Source organism: Ptychodera flava, chromosome 6, assembly GCF_041260155.1.
Source record: "Ptychodera flava strain L36383 chromosome 6, AS_Pfla_20210202, whole genome shotgun sequence".
NCBI classification, from domain to species: Eukaryota; Metazoa; Hemichordata; class Enteropneusta; family Ptychoderidae; genus Ptychodera; species Ptychodera flava.
Genome location: NC_091933.1, coordinates 1722621 through 1737419, shown reverse-complemented (window position 1 = coordinate 1737419; position 14799 = coordinate 1722621). Strand labels below are relative to the sequence as shown.

The following is a 14799-nucleotide window of genomic DNA, read 5'->3' as shown; positions in this document are numbered from 1 at the left end:
TCTCACTGTGGTCATCCTAGGGACATGTAAACCAAATATTAAAGCTGTCTGACCAGCGGTTTTGAAAAAACAAGCGACTCAACAGTTGACAGAGCTCTGCTGTGTTATGTAGAGAATAACCTTTTGTGACACATGTATTGATGAAGAAGGTGGATATCTTTGATAGCTCATTTCAGGATGGCCTGACCAAAAATGGAAAAAAATTCTGTAAAAATACAGATTTGCATATTTCATCAGACTATATTAGTCCATAACAGCAAATAAACGAGAGTTAATTACATTCTAATTAAAGTAAACAAGACTTGCTTAAATCAAGATTTACGTCATAAAAAAACAGCATATCTGTCAGGTTATAAAGAATCTTGAGCTGGTTATCTTTTAATATCAGTATTTTCATCCTATTAACCAAGCACATTTTAACTTTCAAATTAACATTGTAAGTAAGTTCTGTTGAATAAGTTGAGACTGTACGTACTCAGAGAAAGCACACTGAAGAGACAAATGTTTGAAACTTAAGAAGTTCAAGGTCATCAAAAGCATTATAAGGAATCATGTTACACTTTCATTGCACTGTTTACACAGATTGCATAATTGCTATAAATAGCACATGAGGCAGCCCAGCTTTACCATAAAAACCCTATCACTTTGACCACTTTTAATTGACCACTCTATTTTTTCCCTCAAAAAATAATCTTATTTTATCCTTACCAAGTCAACCATAAATGGAAATTAGAACTTTCTCTATCTCTATTTATTTGACCACCCTATCATGACAAACTATTATGAGCAATTTCTTTTAGATAACATAAATGGTGGTTCAGAATATATCAAAGTTGGGATTCAGGAAAGTTGCCTTTACATGTTTTAATCCTCAATTCACGATGAACTGTCAAAAAAAAGTTGAACTTTCTGATAATTCCACACTAAAATTATTTTGGCTTTGATGATTTCCTAATTAATTCAATCATTTAAAATCATATTAATTATTTTTTTCTGGGTGAATTGATAGGGTTTATACAGTACAAGAATTACATACAATGTAAGTCAAACTTTGACCAAAAATGACAAAAAAATTCCTTAAAAATACACATTTGCATATTTCATCACAATGTGAACAAATCTAAGTTGGGTTATCCCTAGGGACCTGTATACCAAATAACAAAGCTGTCTGACCAGTGGTTATGAAGAAGAAGATTTTTTACCAAAAACACCTTTTTTGGCATTAATTTGCCTATTTTCAACAATATCAAAAAATTAAAAAAAACAGTTTCTCAAAATCATATTTTTCATCTACACAACAAATATCAAATTAGTAAGTACTGCGGTTCTCAAGATATTTGAGTGGACGGACGCCTCACAAACGGACATACATACATACATACATACATACATACATACATACATACAGACTGACGACGGACGCCGGACGGATACCCATCCCAATAGCTTCTATAGACTATAGTCTATAGTAGCTAAAAACTGCTAGAAAAGGAAAATGTTGAAAGTAATATACCACTACATACCTTTCCCGGAGTTTTGCCTTGTATCCTGATGTCACTCCAACCGTCACCTTGAATGTGTTACTCAGTGTGCTTATAATATCCTATGCATAAATTTTGGGCAAAGTTTCGCAACTGGACTGTTATCTTCATCCAATGTCAGAAATGCATTCATTTGTATCCATTACTGGAGATGTGAGGAATGCTCCCAGGTTTGTCAGAGTTTGACCTTTGGCCTCAAAGTTAATTATTCATTAGCATTATATGATACATTTTGATGTTGCTGCTAAACTTCCTTAGAGAGGCAGTTTGAATAAGAAAATTAACCCACCTTCTTGAGGGTCTACTGGTTTCAATTGTGTCCAAAAAATATCTGCACTTTATCAATGCCAGACATAAATCATTCGATCAAAAACCAATCAAACATTACAAGACTCATCATTCTCTGATAAGAACCCTTTTACATTCCATTAAAATCCTGTCTGAATAACTTAAAATTTGTAAATGCTGAAACATAGTGTGTGTGCGTACGTTCCAAAAATGAAAGTGCAAGCTCAAAAAAGAATGCTAGCATAGCAAAGCGACATTCATAGATTTGGAGAATCCAGGCTAGAGTACAGCTGAAGTACACATAATCTTTTTACATGCCTGGCAGCATGAAAGTGTGGACCAATTCATAAGGGGTGGACCATTTGATATCCTGGGGATTCTGCACTAGGATGGGGCTCTGAAAAATATGTCTTATTTTTCATTACAGTCATGCGCCCGAAGGGCGGGCCAAAAAATTTTCAACATACAGATATCTCAGATATATTATATATTTATATGTATCTGATGTATGAAAGTCATGCAGCTGAAGGGCATGCTGAAAACTATTGTTTGATATTTTAAAGAAATGCACCTGAAGGATGCACCGAAATATTTTAACAATACATATATCACAGATATATGTATGTCTGATATATTAAAGTTTTGCACTAGGGCGGGGCTCTGAAAAATATGTCTTATTATCATTAAAGTTACGCACCCGAAGGGCGCGCCAAAAAATGAAATTGAATGATGAAAATCATGGCTAGCACGATGCATTTGATGCATTTTAGACAGGTGGAAAAGCCAAGAAAGACAAGAAAGGTGCACCGAAATGGGAAAGTTACATCCCAAAAGGTTCTTGCTGATACTGTGATAGATTTTTTTTCTTTCCACATTAGCTTGCCAGTTTGGTTTTTTTTCATAGTCCTCTAAGGCAGAATTTTTTTTTCCCTTGTATCTGCTGGGAAATTTTTTTTTTCGAAAATCTTCCAGACCCCCCCCCCCAGGATATCAAATGGTCCACCCCTTAGTGTAAGTGATCATGCACGTTTCAGCAGATAGAACGCATAGAGCATTATCAAACTCTGCAGTAATACAAGAATATATCAAAACTGAAACCCCCCCTGATGTACACTGATGACACTGCTGTAAGAGCAAACAGTTGTAGTTGAAATCTCTGACATCATTTTTAAGCAATGTCATGCTTAGCATAGTATGGACTCACTGATGGACTCACGGACGGATATTATGACCCAATCTATAAGCCCCCTGGACTTTATCCGTGGGGACAAAAAACTGTGTCACTGCATCCTTTAGGCAATATGAATACGATGACAATATTCGTTCTGTGAAGTCAGACGTAATACTACTGGCTGTCATAAGTACATGTAGATGTCAAAAATGCTTTGTACTATTGTAGTTTTGCCCAGCATGTAGATCTATGATGCTTCTATGACTTCAGTCACACGCCTGAAAGTATGTCATTGATATTCACACATCCTATGTTTGTTATTTACTGTTTAGCAGATATTTGACTATTGACCATTGAAAGATCAAACAAAAATAAAAATGTAAGAATTAAAATAGTGACTTTGCATTGTACCATATGGGAAAGTATTGATGAAATCCAAAATTCATCAAACGTTAAAACCACAAAAATCATCCAAACAATATTAATAGTCTCATTTATTGCTGATACTTTCCCATTCCTGACCTTGTCTGAGTAAATAGGTTGTAATCTGCTGCAAGACACTGAACAGTCTGGCTGTAAATCTGTTACATAATCTTTATATTTGTACTACAAAATATCTGATACCTTGAGATAGAAATTGGTTCCAACTTCATTGAACAATTGAGATTGAATAAAAATATAAACACATTGATGATACATTTAATGATGAAAACACTCCTGTTTATTCCACATTTTGTCAGTGGACAAGAAATGCAAGAAGTTGCATCCTTGATTCAAATCTACTTATACTATGGCAAGCAAATTTGCAAATCACAGCGCACCACTTCTACTTGACAAAACTGAAGTGACTGTCAATATTGAAAACAGTGTGGTCATCAAATGAAAATTTCAGTTCATACAATTAGTTTTTAGTAGCATGCCTGAATTATGAACAATTAATTTCCGTCAATAACTGGTACACACTGTACATTGCATTTTGTACATGTACATTGCATTTTACATGTACATAGCATTCTGTACATGTAGCACTTTAGTATCAAAATCAGGTCAACTATTAATTTGACATTATAATTTGACAGTTGAGCAAATGTTCTGGTATTTGCTGCACTTTTCTTCTTCCCAGACATTCAGTTTATTTGAGTTCATGATGTGTAATGTATGAAAAGCAGCAGTTTTCTAGAAATTAGCAATATTACCAGAAGAGTTTCTTACTTGACTAACTCAGCTATCACATGGTTGGTATTCATCCTGCAAATTTCACAATGACTGTTCAGACAGTACGTGACATTTGTTAGCTATATGTTCCATTTGATAGCTTGTGTTTGTCCCATTCCGTTATTTTACCACAGCAAATATAAATTGTAACGTTCACTTGGTTAAAGTTTTCTGAACTACTTGATGGTCAGCTTAAATCACTTCAGCTGTGAAACATTAGTTTTGATGAATTACCGGTATGCATTGGTACCAACAAATATCTCAGACTAAAATGCATTCAAAAATTGGCATAGCTGGTAGAGTGGTTTCGACAAAAAACCCAAATGAAATGCCAACAGTGATAAACCATCAATAGTAGGCATTACTGGTGAATGGCTGATTGAGTCTTATGAATTGTAAATTACATCTAATGATCTATATTGTATTCTATTGAGGCCTAGTTTCCTTAGTAAATCAATCAAATGCACTACAGTGTTCCAAATACTCTATCATTTTCAGTTCATACAATGTCTAGCGCCATTCTAGTTAAGCCTTCACATGGTGAATACTTTGCTAAAGCATGGTCCCTCCACAAGGTTAAAGTCAGTGTTTGCAATGAATGTCTCATTTGGAAAACACTACCCCAATGACAAGTATCACATAACCCACAACAGAGAATGAGCTGATAGGAGCATGAATTGTCATGTTGGGAGACAAAGCCATTGATATTTTATGGCTAGGTACTTTTGTGAGAACTGTTAGTTGGATAATAAATGTAATAACATGGGCTTCAATCTTGGCTTTAGTGGCCTCTTCAGCAACATGTAAACTAAGTGAAATTTTGCAGAAAAATTTCCTGCATTTAGGAACAAGAAGGGACCATGATTACAAGAGAATAATTAGAGCTATTTTACATACTGATCTTTCAATAAAGCTTTGTCGCCTTTGAAAGTTTGAATTAAAAATACTATTCATGCATGGAGAATCCCTGGGGATATGTCAATCATTAAAATGAATACAACATATCTAATATTGCACTAACTCATCATGCTAAGAAACATCATTGCAGTTAATTTGTCATAGCATTGAATTATGCAAATATCTTTCAGTTTAGTTATTGGTATCGGTATACAGAATTTAACGCACAGCTTTTACATTTTGGCTTGCTAATGTCCCTGCCACAATCCTACTTTTCATGTTTTACAATAGATTCTGAATTGTGGAATTGCTTGAACCATCTTAATTGCTGTGTCAGTTATTAAATAAGCATTTGATTAGTTGGAAAACCAGGACAAAATTACATAAAGGTGGTGTGCCTTTGTCAAATCACAAATCTACTATGTTACTATTGGCCGGTTATTGACAGTCATAGCTTATTGTGTTTTTCTATATGCCTGATATAGGAAATGTCTGATATGCAAGTATGTTTTCTATCATTGCAGTGCAATTGTTATCATCAGTTTTTCTACTTTGCAATACACATTTAGGTCTCACATGTACAAAGACTGGGAAACCAAAACTCTAAATCCACAGAATATTCTGTATCTGCTCTCATACTTGCAGTTTAACATCAAATACTTCTTAAAAAATGCAGATTTTGAGATGATATTAATAAAAACTAAGGATTTTTTATTTTGCATGTGTGATGGTTTCTGTATTTCCAGATATTATCATCAATCTAGATAGTTATAAGTGAGGTATAGTGTCATGGTCGTTTTGTGAATGTTTCAATATCTGACTGCTGTATGCCTGTCTCTTCTTGAAAGAAACTATTACTGATATTAAGATAATTACTAGAAGTCATTGGTCATATTGGGTGTACATGAAGTTACACTACATGCATGTATCATGTGCTTTCTTCACTTATTATTACACCTCACTCATTCAGCGTGCACTGCCATTGATTAAACACGACTCACGTGACATGTAAAAGAACGTGATGATGCCCTCTGCGAATGTGATGATGCCCTCTGCGAACTTGATGATGCCCTCTGCCTTTGATATTACATGGATGACGTCATTTTACTTACTGCGCATCCTTTCTGCGCAAAACAAATTGTCGTTCGCTTGTTGTACTTTGCAGTTGGCAACTTATGGCTGCGAAACGTCATGCAGAGCTGTCACCGGCACAGTTAGACGATATTTTGATGCAAGTAAACAGCAAACGAACGAAAATGGCAACAAGGAATGCAATTTCTGTGTTCAGCGACTATGCAATCAACAATTTTGGATACGCCACCGAGGAGATCGGCAAACTTTAGCGGCAACCCTAGACTCGGCACTGACAACATTTTACGCTGAGGTCCGGACTCAGAAGGCGAACTGTACTCGAAGAAGTCTTTGTGTTTTTGTTTCTTTGCATGTTTGCTTGTTCGGTGTAATAAAAATAATAACACATGAGAGCTTGGGCAATATCAGGATTTTTTGCCTGCCCTCGGGCTGGTGGTCATGATCGAAATACTGATGATGCCCGAGCCGTAATAAATCGTGATATTGCCCTCGCTCTCATGTGTTATTATTTAACTAGTACTACAGTAGCATAGGTACACTAGTACAGACAGGATCAGAGGTCCCTTGATGCCTTAACTTTGGACATATGGACATGGACATTCTAGACACACTTTTTTGAAATGAAGGCAAACATGGGACCTCTTTCCGCAACGAATGAAGGGAACAAATTTGCCTGTTGATACACCGGTAACTGTAACTTTCATGAATGCAGTCTTTTAACAATATATTCCAGTTGTAGTGCATTGAATAATCAAACTAACTGGATCATTTGGTATGCCATTTTTTGTTGACTAAATGAGGTAATATCTAACTCTAACAACCACATGATACATTTTTGTGTTCAACCTGAGAGAATATCATGCAAATACAGGTTAAAGATTGATAGTTATTACCTGAACAATGCTATCTGATACCTATCAAAATTATACGCCGATTGAACTCATCATACATAATAAAAACAGATGTGAAAAGAGAATGTAAAAGCCAGAGAGCCAAGACAGATCTTGTCATGAAATTCATTTCAAGATTATGTGTACTACATGTATGTCTATTGTGTTCAATTTCTCTTAGATTTACAAAGAGGATCTTCTCCCATACACAACCATTGAAACCTTACATAGAGATCAAATACATTTGTTTGACATGGCGGACTGCTCCACTATGTGATAGAAACCCCATTGCCTTGATGTACATGTATTTCACAGTCTAAATTTCTTCCTCTGGGGATCTCAATGGAAAACATGTTATCCATCTTCCACATGTACATGTACTAATTCATGATTCAGATCTGATTCTGGTTGCAAGTAATATATCTGAGAGTGATCATTAAATCTTTCAGAAAATATCACGTCATAGTCTCCAATAAGCTTTGAAAATTGTTGTGTTTGCCTTGCCCATATGATATTTGATCCAGCTCTCAACCTTTCCTATCTTATCATTTCCTGAACACAGTATGGCTATGGTTGGCTCGAAGCCTGACATTGGTAAAATGATGATTTCACTTATCAATGTGCACTGCCATGTGCCTTGTTATTTTGTTTGCACAATTGCACAGTATTACTGGTTGCTTTGATTCAATCATTTCATACCCTGTTATCATCGGTGTATTCAGTTAAGATTTCTACTCAGTGATAGTGTTCGGCTGATATTCATAGAGCTCTTAGATTCATCAACAACAGAGTACTTTCTGATATTATGATATCTTTATGCAAAATCTGCTTTTATTGGTCTTTCTGTGCCAAATTGTTTTACGTACTTTTCCCGAAGGCTTCCAAAAATCTTGAATAATGCATTTTCAATTTAGATTGTACACCATACTAGTTTTACGAAATCTGAATTACAGTAGAGAATTTGGTATTTTAAAATCCAATTACCTCTATTGATAATGTTGAATATCATATAATTCTGGTATTTTATTGCACTAATCAATTCTATTGTCAGGCACACTATACAGCCTGATCTCCTGATTCTTGAGTTACCTTGAAGACTCATGTTTTATTGATGAAGGTGTAAGCTGAGGCTATTGTTTGCTTCCACAATGCCATTTGTTTGCTCCTATTTCAAAGGTATAGTAAAAAATCTGATTATTGTATTACCAATCAAATATTTAAATTAAATATACATGCCTATTCTCCAGGACACCAGAAATCTGATTTACTATATCACGAAATCATGCTTCATGTTGAAAAATATTATATCAATGGAAAGCTGAAAAATATGCCATTATTATACAAGCAATCTGACATGTTTGAGGTAACCTGACACCTTAGCCTTGCCTCAGCTTAATACATGCGGGGGCAGTGTGATTCCATTCAGTCTAGATAACATTTCATTGGTCAGAATGTGACAAAATAAATATATATGTAACACATTGCAAAAACTGATGAAGAAAGACTTGCATGCACCGCAAGTTGTGTAATCATATTTGGCTGAATTACATAAATATAAATGAAAATGATCAAATATCTGTCACGTACTGCACATTCATTCAAGAAGAACACATTCAACAGGAATTAAAACATTTTCAGTTATTTAATTCTCATCTTCACATTGACAAATTACAGGAAACATTTTAAGCATAAATCAAGAGCCTTGGTATGGCACTAAACATATTCATAAAGGAGAGAAAGTGCTTCATAATTTGAGTTGATATTTTTGAAGCATACTGTAATGATAACATCCAGTACGCTGAGCCGACATAACAATCACAATCTATGTTCTTCTTACAGATATAAGCTTTGAAGTTTACTAGAATATCGCAATTGTATGAAGTTTACCCTGTTTAGTTTTTGTCTGTTACAACAGACATGTTAATAATTATGGCATGATGCATATACATGTAAACAGCTTTGATTCAAATCATAGTTTTGCTTTTAGACAACAATCATAAGCGTAAAGTAAAGTAAAAATCATAGGCATAATTTTAATCATTGAAATTGAATTGCACACAGCTAAACTTAAGTAGAGTTAATGGTTAAGTTTCTAGGTTTGAGTTGGATATCCGTATTAATTTTTACAATACAGCAACTATAAGTGTTCAATCCATTTTCTGATGATATCTTAGAAGAGTTGAATATTTTAAAGATACTGATCAAATCAAGTGCATATTGTTGTTAAATAGCTGGAACAGCTTTAATAATTACAAAATATGAATCTTTGAATGAGATAAAATTGGCCAAATTTCGTGTTGATGTAAATTTAAATGTGGAAATATGAAAAATATATTTCAATTTACATCTCTCAATGGTGGTCACATGATGAGACTGCAACACCACTACTTGGCTTCATCTCTGATAGCAGTTACTATGACAACAGATCATCTTCATCTCCAGGAGTGACCACTGTATTTCCGGCATTTCATCAGCATAATTGTTAATACCATCAAATGATTTTCTTTGTTCATGATTGAATGGTCTTTTTTAGACAGGCAAATCATCAGTTTTGGCACAAAATTCTGGTAAACTATTGTACCTACTCTTGGGTTGAGGAGTAGAAAATTCTGGTAGACTCATCACACGTCTTGTTTCAACCATTTCAGTTTCATCCGAATGGGTATCATCTTCATTTCCACTACCAAAGGGGTAAACTCTTGTATGTATGGCAGGCTTCAGTTTAGTCAGACTAGCTGTTCTTTTCAGTACCCACTCTCCAACACTCTCTTCCTTTGGTCGTTCTTGTAATACTTGTTGTATAACGGACTTAAATAAAAGAGGAATTTCCTGTACTTTGGGATTCCTCTCAAGGACTTCACGAAACCTAGTTATCACCTTTCCGCTTTCTTGTGGTTTCACTTTAGTACACAGTTCTTCAATCTCTAATCTCTGTATTTGTGGAATTTCAAAATTCTTCGGTGGAGTACTGATCAACCAGCTATAATCAACGCTACTTCGCTTAATTTTTTCCTCGTGATCTTTCTCTCTGGCAATGCGTTCATTTTCTCGAATTTGCGTATCCAGTTCAAGAAGAAGCGATTCCGTGACAACCACAGTCTCGCTTTTTTCTGGAGGACGACAATCACTTCCTCGAAACCACGACATCAGTGGCATTGCCGAGTCACACTCGGATTTAGCTGTGGTATTATCAACTCGCGACCTTTCGCCAAAACCAAGCTTTATATTGTGAGTAGCCTCTTGGCGGCCCAGTTTGTAGCTTTACGCAATGGAAATGCGACCGCACGAAACAACACAGCAGAGTTGAAGCAAAATAAAGAGGATCTGGGAAGGGATACTCTCATGGAGCTGATACTCTGATAGTGATACTGTAGTGATAACGTGCTAAAATGACAAAAGGATAATTCCTACCCTATCAGGTCATCTCGAGATCGATCAGTACATGTCCGATTTCAGTAGGTAGACTGATCTCTGATTTTGTATACGAGTGTGGTGTCCGTCTAAGGAGTATCACTGTATGTACTGTCTGTAGTACCTGGTCCACTGTTCAAACCGACGCGACGTCCGTAGTCCTGTTGATCCGCCTGCGAAAGTTCAAGAAATCTCGTTCTTGGCCACAGCAGTTGACGCCATTATGATCAAACCTACACACACTGTTTAGAATATACAGTGATATTGACTTCGGTGAAACTCAGAAGGATGAGCGACGACTGTGTACGACTCCCGAAGCACTGACGGCAAACACATTGAATGTAGACGGCGTACAACACACAACACCTCTATACTATAGCCCATTCCGATGAGAATAAAACTGGACGTCGCTTCGTAATATATGTAAATAATATGCAAAAAAACCGTAAAAATATCGTGAGTATTGAAGTATTTTTGCGGAGAAAATAGTTGAAGGATCGATACAATATAGTATATACCGATACTGTTATTCTACTCCTTAATAGCCATAAAAATTTCAGAAAATTATAGGTGAGTTTCTGATATGATGACGGTATGTCGTAACCTGTATACATTAAAATGTGTGATTGGCTGAATAGCTGTAAGGTTTTGCTTTACACCAATCAAAGGGGCTGTTTCAATCGACATAGTATGTTATCAAAATGGCTCCTGTCGGTGCGAGAGAGTCCAGCGTACAACGACAAATCCAGCAAGACTGGGCTAACAGGGAATACATCGAAGTAATAACCAGCAGTATCAAGAAAATATCAGATTTTTTAAATTCTTTTGGTGAGTTTATGTTCGTCAGATCTGTGTTTGTATGTACCAAGACATAATTTTGTAGCACTTTGCACTATCTAACAGGAAGTGAAATTGGCTGTGACACAATGGATAGATTCTGTTGACTGCGTTCATGAGGAAACATGGCAAGGCAGCCTGCCAATAGTAGTTCTGTGATCATCGGCATGAGGTCCATCCAATGCTTTAGCGTCTATTGTCTCTAAGGGTTGCATCAGCACAGGGCTTTCAGTCGCCAGTTTGCTACTGTCCCGAGGTTGGCATTGACATTACCATTGCTGCAGACCAAGGGCCCTGTAGTACCACTCCCTTGGCTGAGTTCCTCTCCCCAACAACATGACACACGGTGTAGGATTAGGGCGTGGTAGGACTACGGGTCTGCAGCAAAGTTACTAGAACGATAGAAGGACTTTCATCGCCAGAAGCAGAGTTGCCACTAGCACCCTAAGGCATAGGCAAAATATCCTTTCAAAATAAGTTTTGGATGGGAGACAAAAAAATTTTCTAATGGATGAGGTGGAAAGCATTTTAAAGAGGCAGTCTTCAATCCCTGGTTCTCGCATAAGTGTTTGTTTATATTGACTGTTTACATGATGTCAGTCCTTTGTTCTCTATGGTAACTTGTGTCTTGTCAATCAATGTGTCAAGAGATAAAGCTGACAACAAACCTGTCCTTTTACGTAATGATGGGAATAAACAGACGTGTACTAGTAAGAGCCATCATGCAGCATAGTTCAGTGTGCACATAGTATAGAGCTTTGTCATCATGCTTGCTACATGTCATGACCTTCTGTCAGTGCAAACAGTTTTGAAGTCATGCAGTTCACAGATATTCAGCAAATAAAGAGCTAACTTCAAACATGCATACGGGCACTAAGCTGTGGGTTCATAGCTGTGATGGTTTTCTGACAGGTTTTCTGTTGTGATGTGCGAAAAGTTATTGAAGTCAAAATTAGCATGTAAAAGCATAGACCCTCCAAAATTGGGGGGGGGGGGGGGGGGTCCTATGGTAAAATGTAGAAAACCCTTGAAAGAACCACCGGCACATCTATGGACCCACTGCTAGTGGGCATTATTTCATTGTGTAAATCTCATACCATAATGAACTACACTTGTAAGTTGTAATTCCTGTATTTCTCATTCTAGATATGTCATGTAGATCACGACTGGCAACTCTGAATGAGAAACTGACATCCTTGGAAAGGCGAATTGAATATATTGAAGCAAGAGTAAGTGTTTATATTATTACATGCCTTGTATATCGAACGTCACACATTCCATAGGATTTTATGGTAGCTTGTTGATGATGTAGTGAGCTGCATACTTGTCACTTGACTGAAAGTGAACCAGAACAATTTGCAATTTGACAACTACGGGATTCAAAAATGATCAAAATACATGTTTTACACAGAAAATACTATTTTACAAAATTATGCATAAAAAATTGATAAATCCCTTAATAGTGATTTAAATATATCATTGCGCCGGTCAATGATGAAAATCATTCTATTTTTCTCAACAGATTTTCATCTAACATTGAAATAAAACATATGATTGTCATTTGTATGTAAACCCAAAAGTTTAGAGTGAAATTTATGTAAGAGAAGAGTGTAATATAAAACATAGCCAAAAGATGGGCCTATGTACCCTCGAGGCAGGGGACCAATTGCCCTCCTTACGTCAGACAAATGGTCATCTGCCCTTGGGCACATAGTCCCATATTTGGACTATAATATATATTAGTTGATATCAATTCATATGATGATGTGGTACAGTGTTACAACATTAATAGCAAACAAAAACATGAAAGCCAAGTATTGACAGTGCACTGCATAACAAGACTGCCCACACTCATTGCAAAGTGACACCATCAATCAATGTTAATATATACAGTATCAAAACTCAAGTCTGCAAATTGGTTGGTTCATATCGTATTGTTTGTGTTGCTTGTACAGCTGACTACTGGACAAATATTCTGAACCATACTATTGTTTAGCAACCTTTTATTCAGCAAATTATACGTATTGGCCCTTCACTTGCAACAAGTCAGCTGTCAAGTTCATTCAAATGCAATAAAACTTGGTTAGAGTTTGGGTCAAAGAATGTCTGTAGAAGACTTTACTTTCATTCTGTGACCTGTCTTTGTTATGGTTGCATTGAAGAAATTTCCTAATAAATTAACTGGGATTTGACTTCAAGTAATATTTATTGAATGTAAAATTGCCAAAACTGATGGAAGTATCATGTCCATATTTTGTTTGTTGCAGGTGACAAAAGGTGAAACACTGACGTAACTGTCATGATGATCAAGACATACAGTTCTGTATTTCACTGGCTCTGTATAGTACACTGAAGTGGTAATCCAGTATTGTGGGAAGCCTCTATGATTCATCTTGAGAAACCATCAATTGTGGTTGATTAACAGAGAAGCTAACACAGAAAGTTACGTCTTACTGCTAATCATTGTACAGTTGCCATGGTTGTACAACAGGAAAAATACATATGTTAGTCTTGTATATTGCCAAGCATTCACTTAAATTGCATATGTATATATATATATATATATATATATATATATATATATATATATATATATATATATATATATATATCCATAGTTTTGCTTTAATGTCAATACTCATGCTTAAAAGAAACATCCTATCATGTTTATCAGCTATGTAACATGTAGGTTGCAGCTTTCCATATATGCTATCTCATCTGTGAAACTATATTGTAATGTGGAAATCCATCTCGTGTACTTCTATCCAGATCTTATGTTGGTGCAATTTTGTACAATTAAAATATCTTTTTAGCTTCAAACATGTAGTAAAAATGTGATCTTTGCCCTCTCTCCAGTAATTCTGTATTAGCCATTCTGAAAAATAAAGCTTTTCTGATGTTTACCTCATACTGTCTCTCTGTCTACCACAGTCCATGATGTCATCTGACACTGATCTCTAATCTTTCTCTGCAGTGTGTGTAAACTGTGGGCAAGCAATGGTTGAACATACTCAATGGTCATCATGTTTTAACATGATATTCTTTGTTCAGTAAAATGAAAGAACAAGAGTTTGAAAGGGAAAGATGGCTTCACAACTCAAATTATACTGTTTCATGAGAAGAAGTTCTGATAGCGTACATCATTGTAAATGTGTACTTTTTACATGTAAAGAATTATTCCATAAACGATGTGACATTGCATATTAATGTAACAAATCAAACACAAGCAGTGTCTTAATTTCACCTCTTTCATCATGTATGAAAGACATTGTCTTGTGTTTCTTATCAGCACCCTCAAAAATGAAATATAATGCCTTTTATGGTGTAAAATTAAGGTTTCAGAAACAAGTAACCAAGTAGCTGTGTTTGGGAAAGCATATAAATATTAATTTGATTGTGAACTCTCTGGATTGAAGTAATTAGAGGTACTTTGCTAGCTTTTTCACCGTTATTCACA

General features: G+C 35.8%; 2 protein-coding genes across 2 annotated transcripts; one reads left to right on the top strand and one right to left on the bottom strand.

Annotated features, from left to right (window-relative positions):
- Nucleotides 1-9623: 9623 nt before the first annotated feature.
- On the bottom strand, nt 9624-10250 carry LOC139136014 (protein RD3-like). The gene has a single exon (XM_070703834.1). It carries the CDS (start codon nt 10248-10250, stop codon nt 9624-9626), a length of 627 nt encoding a protein of 208 aa, XP_070559935.1.
- A 909-nt stretch (nt 10251-11159) lies between these two features.
- Nucleotides 11160-14250, top strand: LOC139134567 (protein BRICK1). The gene is made up of 3 exons (XM_070701462.1): nt 11160-11333; nt 12489-12571; nt 13610-14250. The coding sequence occupies exons 1-3, from the start codon at nt 11207-11209 to the stop codon at nt 13634-13636; spliced, it is 237 nt and encodes a 78-aa protein (XP_070557563.1). The 5' UTR covers nt 11160-11206; the 3' UTR covers nt 13637-14250.
- The last annotated feature ends 549 nt before the right edge of the window (nt 14251-14799 follow it).

Coding starts and splice junctions, on each gene's coding strand:
- LOC139136014 (XM_070703834.1), bottom strand. CDS start 10,250: ATGCCACTGATGTCGTGGTTTCGAGGAAGTGATTGTCGTCCTCCAGAA.
- LOC139134567 (XM_070701462.1), top strand. CDS start 11,207: ATGGCTCCTGTCGGTGCGAGAGAGTCCAGCGTACAACGACAAATCCAG. Junction 11,334..12,488: donor AGATTTTTTAAATTCTTTTG/GTGAGTTTATGT, acceptor TTCTCATTCTAG/ATATGTCATGTAGATCACGA. Junction 12,572..13,609: donor TTGAATATATTGAAGCAAGA/GTAAGTGTTTAT, acceptor TGTTTGTTGCAG/GTGACAAAAGGTGAAACACT.